Source organism: Bufo gargarizans, chromosome 2 (assembly GCF_014858855.1).
Source record: "Bufo gargarizans isolate SCDJY-AF-19 chromosome 2, ASM1485885v1, whole genome shotgun sequence".
NCBI lineage: Eukaryota > Metazoa > Chordata > Amphibia > Anura > Bufonidae > Bufo > Bufo gargarizans.
Window position 1 is genome coordinate 40848215 of NC_058081.1, and position 15457 is coordinate 40863671.

A 15457-nucleotide genomic window follows, 5' to 3' on the forward strand; every position below is an offset into this window, starting at 1 on the left:
AGGAAGAGCAGGGAGGGGAGTGGCATGAGGAAAAGCAGAAAAGGCAGGGAAGTGGCGCAAGAAGGAGCAGAGAAGGGAGGGAAGGGGGACGAAGAGGAGCAGAGAAGGGAGGGAAGGGGGACGAAGAGGAGCAGAGAAGGGAGGGAACAGATGTGAGGAGGAGCAGAGAAAGGGGGTGAGAAGGAGCAGAAAAGCAAGGGAAGTGGCACGAGAAGAAGGAGGGAAGGGGCGCAAGAAGGAGCAGGAAAGAGAGGGAATAGATGTGAGGAGGAGCAGAAAATGGAGGGAAGTGGCGCAAGAAAGAGCAGAGAAGGGAGGAAATGGATGTGAGGAGGAGCAGAGAATGGAGGGAAGGGTCATAAGGAAGAGAAGAGAGGGGAAGGGTGAGGCGGACATGCAGATAAGAGAGGGTCGACAGGAAGAGATGGAGGGCAGGGTGCAGAAGGAGTACAAGCATTATTTAGAAACACAAAAAAGGGGGCAAGGATGAGGAACAGAGACAGGTTGGAGAATTAGATAGAAGTGGGGAAAAATGGAAAAAGAAAAACCAGGATTAGTATAGGATAGGTCACCATACCATTAGAGGAGATATGGGGGTACATCAGAGAGCCCCCCTTCTTTAATTAGAGCCCTAATGTAGCACAGTGGTGGCTGCAGAGTGGAGAGCTATCAGGACTTTGACGGGTGGCGGATGGCAATGCCTGGCATCGTCTGGTCAGACAGGTGCCATCCAATCAGCTGCCTCGTCCAGTGCATCGCTAGTAAAGGGTTAATCCTCCAGCTCTCCCCCTGCGTCAGTCACTGTGCAGCTGTACGATAGTGGCCCCAAGAAAAGACAGGGAGGCCTGTGCTGAAGGACCCCCATGAAGAACGGCAGAGACAGAAGAGTGCAAGCTTTTCAGTCCAGCACTAGAAGTGTAACCAACCAGCGATACTTACAGAAACACAGGAAGAGGGTGTCCACGCACATCCCGTACACGCTGAAGAAGCCGTGGGCGATAAGGTAGGAGCCGATCACCACCGTCTGTGCGGAGAGAAGGGGGGAGTCATCAGGTCAGGAGCGGGTCCTGTAAGGCTGCCCTGCCATTGAAATACATGTAATAGGGGGCACTCACCAGAATCGGCACCCAGTAGTAATTGAGAGTTGGCGCCGTGTCCTGAATGATCTGGATGCGACGAGTGAAAAAGAAGAATGCCAGGATTCCTGCAAAATTACATGAAAAATAACGTTTTTCATAGAGAATCCTGGATTCGGTAATTTTCGGGTCATCATTTGACTGCACCGTCACATAGAATGTTATCTTGAGTTTCATCCAGTATTTGACTGTCACTGGAAACCATCAGCAAGCTTGTCGCTTATGTAATTAGTTTTTTTTACAGTGCCTAGTGTAAAGACATTACAGAATGCACAGAAACAATTTCAGCTGCAGAATTGTGAATGCAGCTCTGGAGTACAATTTAATGCTGGAAGCAGTCAGCACATCACAAATTCAGGGTGCCATAAACATCTTCACTTTGTACTCTGGTACTGTCTGGGGGCACCTATAAAAAAAAAAAAAAAAGGGGAGGCAAAAAGGCCAATCATGCCCTTTCCCCATGCATAGGATTCCCATTTTTCACTTTGGGAAAGTTCACAGTGCCCCTAGTGGGGAGGCCACTTACAGCCCACTTCTGGCTGTAATCATACACTTACCCACACAGCCCACAACCAGAAGCTTTCCTAGGAACAGCAGGAAGTCAGTGACTTTATCAAGGACTGCAACACTGCAAGAACAGAAGGGCATTACACAATCGCACCACCAGAGGGCAGTATTGTAAAAGCACATTTCAGTTAGCTAGAAATAGAGGTCAAACAGATCAGGCATATCACACAGTGATGAGGATATGTATACTGCATGTATATAGCGGTTGGTATATGAGCACTATGTTGTATTACATGCAGCTAGAGGCCACACATGGAATTCACTGACCGAACTATGTTTCTCATAAGCAAGAAGAAGGCGTTCCGGGCCGATGTGCAGAAGTTGGTCCCGTAAATGGCAATCTGGCAAAAGAGAGGCATGTTAATATCACGGCATGATGAGAGTTGTAGTTTGCAACCAGCAGTATTCTCCATCAGGCATCTTTAACTCCATGTCCAACGATTGTGCAAGGGATGCAAAAAATATATAAAGTGTACTACCACTGATGACCACTAGTGGCCACCACTAGATTAGGAAATTTGCCTATGAGTGCACAAGGGATAAGGCAGTTTACAGATTTGTGCCTCTTTGTGCCACATAACATCACAGGGGAGGTGCTTCACCGTAGCTCTCTTCTTACCATGATGTAGGCATTTCGATTGAGGAACTTGATGAATTTTTCGAGACACCAGAAACAGCACTTGAGACAACACAGGAGGAAACGGGCACACTTATTATCAGCCCCTGGCAAGAAAAAAATAAATAAAAAATATATATAATAATAATAATAATAATAATAATAATAATAAGGTTGTCATTAGGTATACCGCCATCTTTGGACTGCTTTTCCCGTTTTTATGCTTGGAAACAGTCAGCAGGCAGGTCTTTATGTATGAAATCTTTAATTCTGACTGGACACAGATATGCTGAGCGGGGTGGTGCATGAAAGAGGCAGGGGTCCCTTTGAATACCTGCGTCATGCACTCCCCCCCCCCCCCCACCTTCAGGCCCACCATTATAAAGCCAGAGTGGCGAGTGTTGAACTTTGGAGGACCTGGTGCATGCATTACATAGACAGCCCATCCGTGGTCACCATGTAATGCTTCTTTTGCCCTGTGGTGGCGCTGAAGAAGAACTGAGGTTGCACCACAAGTAACACCGACTCCATGAGCACCCAGAATAGGGAAAAAAGGGCAACTCTATAACTCACCTTTTAGTTTGTGGTCCAGATATTCCAGCATGATCCTGATCAGCTGCACAATCGCAAGGATAAGAGACCCGAACGCCAGGGACCCTGTGTGGTATCTGAAGGGAACAGAGGGGTACCAGTGAGAAGAGGGCACCATGGCTTCTGCAGCTATAGGAGGCTCTGCAGTCACGGATCTTCACACTAAAACGTAATGTGTCCCAGGAACAGCGCCACCCTTGTCCATAGGTTGTGCTTGGTATTGCAGGGGAGTCTCACTAAAGTGAATGGAGCTGAGGTAAAATACCAGGCTCTGCCCACGGACAGGAGTGGCACCCCGGAAACAAGAAGTAGTCCAGATTTTTCCATTTTGTGTAAACTAGAATGCTTACGCTCACTGACAGCCAGCAGAAATCTTGAAAACAATGAGGAATTTAAATACTAAGTATTAGAGGGGTATTCTCATCTCAGACATTGATGGCACATCGGCAGGATATACCATCAATGTCAGCTCTGGGCTCCACACCTATCTCCTGAACGGGGCCCCTCGAAGTAAACTGAGCAGCTGGGCATGCGCAGCCATCCTCCATTCACCGCTATGGGTATCCCAAAAGTAGCCGAGCAGTCCCATAGCAGTGAATGGCGTGGTGGCTGCGCTCCGCATTCAACGCCGTGGGACTACTGAGAACAGCTTAATGCACTCGTAACTCCTATAGTGGATGGGGGCCGTTCTGGAGATAGGTGCGGGTCCCAGAGGCGCAAAGCAGGCTGCTGGGAGTTGTTGTTCTGTAACTGCTAGAGAACCACAGGCTGGAGACCATCAGTTGACCAATGCGTCAAGCCAATATTGGAGCAGTCGTATAACGTCTCACCTGAGAGCCCGGCCCAAGGAGGAGAAGATGGGGAAGGCCGGCATGTCGTCTGGTTTCTTGAAGGCCCAGTAATAAGAGGCAAAAGCCCCGGCGAGGGTCACCTGACCCAGGGCGATGACGAAGTTTGCCAGCCAGAGGAACATGAAGGCATTATAGATCTGGAAGATGATCAGGTACTTGTGGTAGTAGGTCTCTCCGCCGTAGAAGGCAAACTGGCAGGTGGCATCCGGGCAAATGCGGGAAGTGTTGGTGGTGTTAAAAGTCTGCAAGAAAGAAAGGAAAATGTCTTTACACCGGCACAGAGAGTCCGGGTGAGCAGCCTATACACCGGCACAGAGAGTCCGGGTGAGCAGCCTATACACCGGCACAGAGAGTCCGGGTGAGCAGCCTATACACCGGCACAGAGAGTCCGGGTGAGCAGCCTATACACCGGCACAGAGAGTCCGGGTGAGCAGCCTATACACCGGCACAGAGAGTCCGGGTGAACAGCCTATACACCGGCACAGAGAGTCCGGGTGAACAGCCTATACACCGGCACAGAGAGTCCGGGTGAACAGCCTATACACCGGCACAGAGAGTCCGGGTGAACAGCCTATACATCGGCACAGAGCGTTCGGGTGAACAGCCTATACATCGGCACAGAGCGTTCGGGTGAACAGCCTTTACACCGGCACAGAGAGTCCGGGTGAACAGCCTATACACCGGCACAGAGAGTCCGGGTGAACAGCCTATACACCGGCACAGAGAGTCCGGGTGAACAGCCTATACATCGGCACAGAGCGTTCGGGTGAACAGCCTTTACACCGGCACAGAGAGTCCGGGTGAACAGCCTATATAAAACTGGCAAGAAAATGCTCACCAGCTTCTGTATAGGCAGCAAAATGCTCATCTTGTGGATGATCAGCTTATGCCTTGGTAGGAACACATTCAGTGACAGCCTAAGACACTGTGAATGGCCTATGTAGTGACAGACACCCATTCATGAAATCCCACATGCCCAGCAAGAGGCACATTGTGGGTGAACAGCCTATTTACTGGCAGGAACATGTGCAAGGAGTACTTGGGAATTACATTTTTGGGTGCACAGCCTAGATGGTGGCAGAGGCATGTCCAGGAAATCCGGAGATACAGGATTGTGCCTGAGCATGTGGTAGATTTCACCTGGGGTAACCTGAAATCCGGAGATACAGATGTTCCTGCAGATACACTGGCTGTTCATCCACTTGCTCAGGAAGATCTTCGTTTCTAGCAGGAACAGATCTGTATCTCAAGATTTCATGGACATGTCTTTCCCACTACTTAGGCTGTCCACTCACAGCGGGTTTCAGGATCTCATGAAGGGTATCAATTTCAATTTATAGATTTTTCACCTGCATACTCCAAGATCCCAAAGCGTTTTTGGGGGCACAACCTATGACATTGTACTTGGCCTGTGCACCTTGAGGATGTTCCATAGGCTCGTCACCCGAGTAGGGATCTGACCTAACGTGTCCCAGGCCCAATGAGATCCTAGCAGTGACATACTCAGAGAGATCCTGATGTGGGTGAACAGCCTATGCACAGGTAGGAACGTGGTACCCGGGCAGTGTTAATGAGCACCGGTAGCACATTCCTGCCAGGTCATAGGCTGTTCACTCACGGCCGTCTTCAGGCTGTGGCCCTAGAGAGACAGCTTCCCTTCCTATTGGAGGAGAGCTAAGTAGGTCCACAAAGTGGACATTGATCCGAATTTAAGGATAAAGTCTATTTGCCGCGAAGTTGAATTTCCTTGGGCTTCGTGGTACCAAAAATCGATTTAACCTGAAATAGTGTAAAATGCAAAAAACAAAACACACTTAACTGATCCATTTGCTCGTGACGGGCCGGCCTCTGCAATCTTGCTTGAAGATCTTGCACAAAATCCTGTGCGCTGTGACGTATGATGCCAGCACTCCGGCCTGCGTGATGAAGTTATCTTGGGCTGCGTGAGATTTCGTGCCAGATCTTCAAGCAAGATGGTGGTGGCCGTCCCGAGCAAATGGATCAGGTGTTTTTGTTTTTAAAATTTTACACTCCGCTATTAATAATCAGATGCCACGTTCATACATGAGAGGTACAATTGTAATGACCCAGAGTGGCATTACCACCTCTTTTCTACCTCCACTATCTTGGTTAGTGTAGCAAGGGTCACCATATATGTATTTATTGCCATTTACTGCAATAGGTGTATGTATTTCCTTGCAAAAGTAATATTAACATGTAATGTGCCTGGGTCACCAGCAGATGGCGGCAGTCTGTGCAGAGCTAGTGTCCCTGGAGAGGAACCCTCTAGTGCCATCCCAGCCCTCTCTAGAGAGGGAGGAGTAAGTTAGTGTTAAACAGTCTAGCCTACCCCCTCCTGGGGAAAGGCTGTGTGCTGGCTAGCAGAGCACTGTCTGCTCTGCTAGGCCCAGAGGCCCTGCCTCTGAAGTCTACATGGTTGCTTGTCCCCTCATGGGCTTGCATTGCCTATACCCAAGCTAAGTATGCTTGAAGCCAGGAAGAAGTTCCTAGGATTAAAGTAAGAGAGACTACAGACCACTAAGCCAAGTTCCAGCAGAAGAGGAAAAGTTTCTATTTAACCCAGCTAGTATAGCAGAGTTGAGAAAGATACAGATATGTTTACCTGCCAGAGTTTAGCCAATACCTGCTGATGACCAAGATACAGTTTGGAAAATGAATTATCGTTTATGCCAAGTAAAGCTGTGTTCAACGTTACTACAAAGTCTGGACTCCATTTATTCTACTTATTCATCACCCAAGTTCAACAACCCATTTTTGCATTTGCTTCGGACCACTACGTCTGGGATCCAAGGATATCCAGGTAGGAGCACCGTGACTAGTGCACACAACACCTTCAGAGAGACACATTACCATCTACAAAGGGGACTCCATGTCCTCGTTACTTAATTGCAACTGGCGTCACGATTACTTGCTCTATAAGAGGGACATATTTTGTAGAAACCTCCTAAGGGGCAAGGGATACCCCAGACGCCTGGCTATAGGCCGTTGCACAATGATGGGGGGCGGCACATTCACCGTTCCCTGTAATTGTAGCCACTACTTACAAAGAAATGCGCTTTGTGACAAAAAGTGATTTAAAAAAAAAAAAAATTGGCGAAGCAGCCGAATCGAATTTTCCATTATTTTGCTCATCCTTACCACTGACCGTACAGTATAAATGGGTGGAAGGACTTACCTCAGGGTCACAGGTTTTTCCAGCATAGTCACACTGCGTCTCATTGAACACTTTATAGACTGCATCATTAGAGGTAGAGAGGAATCTGTGGAGAGGGTCAAGGACAGATAATACGGGTCTGAAGTGACGTCAGTCCTCAGCTGTCCACATGCATGGACTTCCTGGTGAACTCATGCTTCTACACAGGAGCCAATCTGAACGAGCAGTGCTGCAGTATAAAGCTTAGTTTTAAGATGGGGGGGGGGGGGAGTTGATGTCTTAAAAGGTAAACCCTCTGATGAAAGGTCAATATAACAGTATTAGGATGCGTCCAAGAACATAAAAAAAGGATACACTGCTGTGATGGCCCAATAGGCGATACAGAGACACACCAGAAAGAACGTAAAGAGGGGGAACACCAAGGAGCACATGACATGTCCGACCGCCCTGAGAAGAGAGAGACACGCAATCATTAACCTGCTAGTAGCATCCCACAGATGTAGCAGAACTGAATTGGTTATGAAACACTTTGATGCAGGAGGTGTACCTGCAGTCCTATGTAAATCCACAAAGAACATCTTAATAATTACAAGTGGTACTTTGACCTAAATCTGCCAATATCTGAAATTTTTTGAGGATTAATCTTTTTTAATGGTCAGGCTCAAATCCCTTACTACCTGCATTCACCACTTTATACTTGGGGTATAAACTGTATGCAGTAAGCGCCCTCTAGTGGCAGCAACAAGTAGCTAGAATTTTAATTCTACGCAGGGAATTTGGAGCATTGTTTGAGAAAAACGGAGCTCAGATTCCTATAAGGGGACTAATGAGCACAGATTGGCACAGTATTGTCCCCCGTCGATAGCCTACAATATGCAGCCTGCGGATTATGTGCCACACCCAGCAATCTGGTCCTCACCTGCTGGATTCTTTGATGAGAGCAATGGCGATCAGGATCCTTTTCCGCAGGAATATCAGCAGCAGGATGATGATGACTTCCATAATACACAGAATGATCACTGGAGAGACAAGACTTAGTTGTCAAATGGGGCACAGCAGAACAGTATCCCCGCACACTGGTCGCATGGTACCACTATACCCCCCCTACTAAAACCCTGTTACGTGGACATTATGGGTGGAACTGGGGCAAAACCCCTGATGTAACTTGTGCATTTTGTGGGAACAGACCCTGAGGGTATATTCACAAGACAGAAATACACGTCGTGTCGTGGAAGCTGCGGCAGGAATCCAACTTTAAATATGGCACCCGCTTGCAAGCGCCATAGCAGCTGGGTTATCAGTGAGGACGCCGATCTCTGATATTTAACCCATCAGATGCTGAAGTAAATTGTGATGGCATCCGAGTGGTAAAAATCCAGGAGTGCTGCACGCCCACAACAGCTTCCCCTCGCCGAGATCAGGGAAGCTGTTCCTTGGTAATGATAGGCCAGAGCCTGCTAGAGGCTCCGATGCTTCTCACAGGTATAATCCAAATGTAGGCCTGCAGGCGGCAGCACTGCATTGGAATATACTGAATTTATATGCAGCAATACATTAAATGCCATTGCTTAGTAGAAATGGCAATCTAATATCATGTTAGGCCCTTGGGTGCCTTAAAAAAAAAAAAAATATATATATATATATAAAAAATAAAAAAAATTTAAAAAATCAAATCACCCCCTTTCTCCAGAATATATATATTTTTTTAAATCAAAATAATCATCATACAGTCCTGATCAAAAATTTAAGACCACTTGAAAAATGGCAAAAAAAATCGTATTTTACATTGTTGGATCTTAACAAGGTTCCAAGTGGAGCTTCAACATGCAACAAGAAGAAATGGGAGTGAGACAAAACATTTTTTGAGCATTCAATTTAATGAAAACAACGAATAAACTGAAACAGGCTGTTTTTCAGCTGATCCAAATTTTAGGACCACATGCCTTTAAAAGGCCAAATCTGTGCAAAGATGTGGATTCATTGTCACTTTCTGTCAGGTAGTCACACGTTGTGATGGCAAAGGCAAAGAAACTCTCCATTTTTGCACGTGGTTGGGTTGTTGAACTGCATAAGCAGGGTCTCTCACAGCACGCCATCGCTGCTGAGGTGGGAGGCAGTAGGACATAAATTTGGAATTTCTTAAATGATCCTGAGGGTTATGGAACAAAAAAGTCAAGTGGAAGACCCACATTTTTTTTACCAGCACTGAGCCGTAGGATCCAATTGGCTGTCCGTCAAGACACTGGACGATCCTCGACCCAAATTAAGGCCCTTACTGGTGCTGACTGCAGCCCCATAACCATCAGACGGCATCTGAGACTGAAGGGCTTCAAAAACAAAAAAAGTCTTCAAAGACCTCGTCTCCTTGAACGCCACAGAACTGCTCGTTTGGACTTTGCAAGAGAACACCAAACATGGGAGATTCAAAGGTGGAAGAAAGTTTTATTCTCTGATGAGAAAAATGTAACCTTGATGGTCCTGATGGTTTCCAACGTTACTGGCATGACAAGCAGATCCCACCTGAGATGTTTTCTACGTGCCACAGTGGAGGGGGCGCCATAATGGTCTGGGGTGCTTTTTCCTTCAGTAGAACAATGGAGCTTCAGGAAGTGCAGGGGCGTCAAACGGCCGCTGGCTATGTCCAGATGTTGCAGAGAGCATTCCTCATGACTGAGGGCCCTCGTCTGTGTGGTAACGACTGGGTTTTTCAACAGGACAACGCTACAGTGCACAATGCCTACAGGACAAGGGATTTCTTCCAGGAGAATAACATCACTCTTTTGGCCCATCCTGCGTGTTCCCCTGATCTAAATCCAATTGAGAACCTTTGGGGATGGATGGCAAGGGAAGTTTACAAAAATGGACAACAGTTCCAGACAGTAGATGTCCTTCGTGCGGCCATCTTCACCACTTGGAGAAATGTTCCCTCTCACCTCATGGAAACGCTTGCATCAAGCATGCCGAAACAAATTTTTGAAGTGATAAACAATAACGGAGAAGCTACTCATTACTGAGTTCATGCTTGGAAGTTGGATTTCTGTTTGGGGGGGGGGGGGGGGGGGGGGGATTGGGAGGTGATCTCCTAAACTTTTGATCAGCTGAAAAACATCCTGTTTCAGTTTATTTGTGGTTTTCATTAAATTGAATGCTCAAAAAATGTTTTGTCTCACTCCCATTTCTTCTTGCTGCATTTTGAAGATCTACTTGGAACCTTGTTAAGATCCAGCCATGCTAAATAGGATTTTCTGCCATTTTTCAAGTGGTCTTAAACTTTTGATCAGGACTGTAGGCATCACCATGTCCCAAAATGCCCAAACTATTAAAATATAAAAAAATTTATCCCAAAAATCAAAACCATTTTGCAGTTTTTTTCATTGCTTTACCCCCCCCCCCCCCCATGAATAGAATAAAACATTATAAAAAAAAGTTATACCCCACACATGGCATTTATAAAAACTACAGATCGCCCCACATAAAAAAATAAAAATATTTCAGTATTAAAACACAGTAAAAACTATATAAATGTGGTATTGCTGTAATCGTACCGACTCAGGGAATGAAGGGAACAAGACGGTTGTACCACAACAAGGAACACTGTAAAAGCAAAACCGATAAAACTGGAGTTTTTTAGGGTCCACTGCCGTCTTCTACAGACTTCCAGCACCGCAGGCAAACATCCCAATGACTAGCCACAGAGGTGCTGTGCTGTCCAAGTGGCACGTCACTGGGCCGCATGCTGCTTGGGTACATGTCATTGCTGGGGCGAGTCTTGAGCTGCAGCAGCAGCGCATGCGACCACCATCTATAGTGCTAGAAGAGGACAGCGGTGGACTCTAGGAGTCAGACCCAAGCATCACGCAGCAGGTAACCATGCTTCACTAGACACCTCCTGCAGGGTGAGGGGGGCGGTTGGGTATTAAAAACTGATCTTGGGCTGGAGAACCCCTTTCATTAGGATTTGCCAGTCAGATAGGTGTGGGTCTCAGAGGTTGGACTTGTACCTAGCTCTAAAATGGGCCCCCAAAAGTGAAGTAGAGCGCACCACGCATGTGCCTAGCGATATGCCACCAATGTCTTAGATGAAACAACCAGTTTAAGTGTTTTTTGGCATGGAAAATACATAACAAATCCGCCATCTAGTAAGTGCCCATGGGGTGGATTTTTCACCCGGTTCTGCAGAACACTCCATGAATATCGCAGATTTTGTTGTGGATTTTCAGCAGATTTTACCCTTCACATTGAAAGTAGGGAAAATCCACAACATGTTGCCGACTTTAAAATTCACACCACAGGTCAACTTCCACATTGTGTAGATGCAAATGATTAAAATCTCATCTACTTTGCTGGTACTGTATTCAGCGGCAGATTTTCCATTGATAAATCTGCACATCAGCATACCTTGCAAGAAACCTGGTCACTCAGCAGCAGTACCCATCTCCCAGTATAACCTGGACTTACAGCATTAGGAACCTCAACCAGTGTAAACCAGCCACCCAGCACCAGGAACCAGTGAATCTAGGCTTTCGTATAAAATCCACATTTTTGGGAGGAAAAAAAAAAATATATATTTTTTTGAAATGCCACTTACTGAACGCCAGCCAAGTCTGCCGCAGGTGCAGGTACACCCGTAAATCGCTCTGAAACCCAATGTCCGTCAATTTGACATCAGACCCCGATGTTCCCTTCAGGCGGGCATATTCCATGTAACAATGGAAGATTCCTGTAGGTGCCGACAGGTAAGTAGGTTGTGAGGTTGGTCATGGGGAAAAAGCAAGAAATTTAACAAAAAGATGTAAGAAATTACTCACCGTATCCCATCACTGCGATCAGCAACACAATCATCACCCAGACCATAATCCCCGCCAGAAACCTCAGCAAGACCACGAAAAGGAGGCTGATCAACATGGCGATGACAAGACCGCTGCGAATGATTGGTATACAGGTTAGTTCCTGGAAGGTACTGGTTCTCCATGTGGAGATCCAGATGGTGCAGGGAGTCTTACAGGCAATGCTCCCTGGGAAAAAAATATGCAAATTAGCTCTCCTCCAGAAGGAAGAAAAACGTCTCTCCAGCACTACCTAGAGGTTTTGTACATAAATGTGAAGCAACACTGAAGGAACTTACAGGATTATCCAGTACCACGACACAGTATAGTCCTCGAATATCTTCATGGCCACCTGCCGAGCCTCCAGCACCACGTTGGCTTTCCTATATGGAGAGAAATAGCCGGCACTTGAAAAGTCCTCCGATAGACACCTGCCAGGTGCCCGGGGCATGTGCTATGTGCCGTACTCACTTAGCTCCCTCCACCAGGTCAGTCACATTACGTTGTCTTTGGTCTCTTCCATCATCGAAGGTTGTTGAGTTTCCAACCATGACCACACCTTTTTTGATGTTAATAGCTGGGAAGCATCTTCTGGTGACTGGAAAAGTATGGTGAAATGAGAAGGACATAATAGTGGGACACAGACAGGAGGAGGAGATATGTGACATGGAGTCTGCCCCTCCCACCACGGGGTGATACAGCCAGGAGGAATCCATGAGATTCCAGTTTTTCATCCCATATGCTGCTCTACCACCTTCTGCCACAAGGGGGCAGTTTGGAGTCAGTACTCACATGGTTTGCTTGGTGTGATCATGGCCGGACAGTCCCGGTCTCTCAGTACTTCCACTCCACTCTGGGAATAAAACAGAGCAGTGATTAGAACTATTACAACTCATCCTACAGGTTACTACTGCTGCCATAATGTCTCATCTAGTGCTACTTCCAAAGAGCAGATGGGCGGGTGTGAGGTGTTGGATCACCATCGATCAGATACTGTTGGACTGTCCTGACGATAGGCCGTCAAAAAAAAAGGAATGGATGACTCCTTTAAATGGGGTCCGGATATTAAAATGGTGTGGCTCAACCTTGGATCTCTAGAATGAGAAGGTCCAAAGGATCTCCACCTTATGTGGTAGGACCATAGTATCAGGCATCAATAGATTTTTGTGAGCATATATTATATATAATATACTTCTACTATTCCGGAGGCCATGGAGTCTGATCACTTGGGGTGCAAGTACCTGGACTGCCATAGATAAGTCTCCATGGTACATCAGAAGATCCCTATGTGGTCAACACCACAAGTACCATAGAGGCAGACCATGTGGCCCTTTGAGCGAGAGAGGGTCCAGCCTTGGTTAGTCACACGCCATTTTTCACTAGGCGGTGAAGAATGGCTTACAGCTCCCCTCTCCAGAGAAACTTCATTATGGAACTTCATAATAGAAAGGCGGCAAAGGAAGAAACAAGCATCAGGCCCTTCTGTCTTGGATGGCAACATAATGGGGAGCCTAGTTTCATGGGGCCCACAGTGGCCAATACCAGGAATAACCAGACATCTTGTTACCTTGGTGAAGTCGTTGAAGCCTTCCCTGCAGAACTGCTTGTAGTAGTCAAAGTTATCCTGGGCGGTGGTCACGCTGAGATACGTGAGGAATCTGTCCGGACATTTCTCCACACAGATCTGTCAGAGAAGAGACAATTAGCATCGAGGTGTCACCTACAAATGTCCTCATGTTAGCCTATGCAGGTGGGCGTATTTAGAAGAGGTGGGTGCAGTACTGCCACCTACTAGCAGCTATATCCTAGACAGGTCCACCAGTACTATCTGCTATGGATGAGCCTGCACGGGTTTCATCCAGTGGTGTCTAGGAGTAGACTATAGTGAAGGAGCCCTTTAAGATGGGGAAAAATACCCCTAGAATCTGATGATCTGGAGGTTCTACTAATCCAGAATAAGTCCCGCTGCCAGATTAGAAGGAAAATGATCCAATGGTTAATGAAAGAAACAGGAGAAGACCTTGGGAGGTATAACAGCATTCAATAGGTTGGCCAAGCATTTTGGTGGCCCTCAATATTAAAACTAGTCAAAGTTGGTTAAGGTACAACTTGAATGGAAGCAACTAACCAGTAATGGCCTGTAGTGTATATCAACTGCCACCAAGGTATTGAAAATACACACAAAAGAAAGGTTATAAAGCCTCCCACATGGACAGAAACCTCCTTGGTGATCTGAAGAGCCATCTAGTGTTAAAGTAACTAGAAGACAGGAAGGAGAGGATAGGAGGGGGATGTGGCTGCAGCTTTTTACTAAGGGCTTCACTGTAACAGTGTAAAGGGGAGGAGTACCACTAGGGGGAGACATCAGGTTTGTCAGAGCTTAAAACACAACACTAGGAAGAGTCAGCCAACCCACCCAGTATGGAGAGAAGACAATCAGGCCATACACAGCTCATGATGAAACACCTGATGCCCCCAACAGAAGGAAGTAAACATGGGTATGAAACTAGGATGTTCGCCTCACCTGAGTAGTTGGGCACTGGAATTCCAGCAGGACGAGGGGGCTGGCGCATTTCATGATGTTGAAGTAAAACAAGAATGGCTTCTTCCTGAAGACAGTAAAAAGGTAAAAAAATGAGTCCTGAGATAAATGACTACCTGCAGCCACCCCTAGGGGGAGCTCTCCAAAGACAGAGATAAACAGCTCCCTGAATGGTAAACCCACGTTCACTAAGCTCCCTCTAGTGGCCAGTGAAGGCAGCTACAATTTTATCCATTCTGATCAGCTTATTAGTAGGAGACCTAAGAGCACATAACTTAAAGGAGCTGTCCAACATTTTGACATTAAAGGTCTATCTTCAGGATAGGTCATTAATATCAATCTCGGACAACCCCTTTAAAGCCCCTTAATAGATAGGGAAGGTGTTAAAGAAAATGAAGATCCATGATCCTACAAAGCTTTCAGCCAGTTGTGCAAACTTAATTCTGCGTAAAGCAAGGGCACCGACAACTACTGTGAGCACATTTCTGTCCAGTTGCTGTAGTGGTCAATGATAACCATTAAAGGGGTTGTCTCACAATAAAGCCCCAGCAGAAGCTGCATCCGACTTTACAGTTCCCCCGCAACTCACGAGCTTGGTTCAGGGTGGGGGTCCGGAGCAGAGACCCTCTTCCCCATGATGTCATTGTGCCCCAATAGGTCATGGACAGGGGTTCTCTTTATTAAACCGCTCCTTTAAGAAGACACATTTCAGATCTTACTCGTTGGGGGTCCCGGCTTGTCCGCAGAACTGGCCCTTACTGTCCGTCGGGTAGATGACTTTTCGTGGATCTCCATATGTCCAGGCTGTGGGTGTAACATAAGGACATACATACATAAAGGATATTAAACTGCAAAAGTATTCACACCCCCACATCTGTACAAGGACTTTGTCCCAGTTCCAGCATCCTCTCATCTCTGATTGTTGGCACTGAATGGAACCACTGCTCACCCCTATACAAACCCAAATTCTGAGAGTTCACTATAATCTAGACAACCCTCTGTGACCTTACTACATCAGCAGCACAAATCTCTGTTTGTTACAATGTATCAGCGCAGAGGATTATCCAGACTGGAGCTGCGAGAAGTATGAGACGGTTTAGGTTTGCGTTCCATTTACTGACAGCAAGCAGAGATCTTGATGTCATCGTAGAAT

The 15457-nt window shown here is 46.6% G+C and overlaps 1 protein-coding gene across 3 annotated transcripts in view; it reads right to left on the reverse strand.

The window, feature by feature from the left end:
* SLC44A2 (solute carrier family 44 member 2) overlaps window positions 1-15457 on the reverse strand; it is a 42006-nt gene that overhangs the window by 1951 nt on the left and 24598 nt on the right. For all 3 annotated transcript variants that reach the window (XM_044278811.1, XM_044278809.1, XM_044278810.1), the window contains exons 4-21: window positions 15024-15108; window positions 14287-14371; window positions 13330-13446; window positions 12555-12615; window positions 12234-12360; window positions 12062-12145; window positions 11745-11857; window positions 11525-11656; window positions 7856-7955; window positions 7291-7383; window positions 6958-7042; window positions 3741-4003; window positions 2893-2987; window positions 2323-2426; window positions 1971-2044; window positions 1694-1764; window positions 1116-1204; window positions 940-1024 (exon numbers count right to left, since the gene is read on the reverse strand). In XM_044278811.1, the coding sequence (XP_044134746.1) occupies window positions 940-1024; window positions 1116-1204; window positions 1694-1764; window positions 1971-2044; window positions 2323-2426; window positions 2893-2987; window positions 3741-4003; window positions 6958-7042; window positions 7291-7383; window positions 7856-7955; window positions 11525-11656; window positions 11745-11857; window positions 12062-12145; window positions 12234-12360; window positions 12555-12615; window positions 13330-13446; window positions 14287-14371; window positions 15024-15108 (1863 nt within the window). The remainder of the gene's footprint in view (window positions 1-939; window positions 1025-1115; window positions 1205-1693; window positions 1765-1970; window positions 2045-2322; window positions 2427-2892; window positions 2988-3740; window positions 4004-6957; window positions 7043-7290; window positions 7384-7855; window positions 7956-11524; window positions 11657-11744; window positions 11858-12061; window positions 12146-12233; window positions 12361-12554; window positions 12616-13329; window positions 13447-14286; window positions 14372-15023; window positions 15109-15457) is intronic.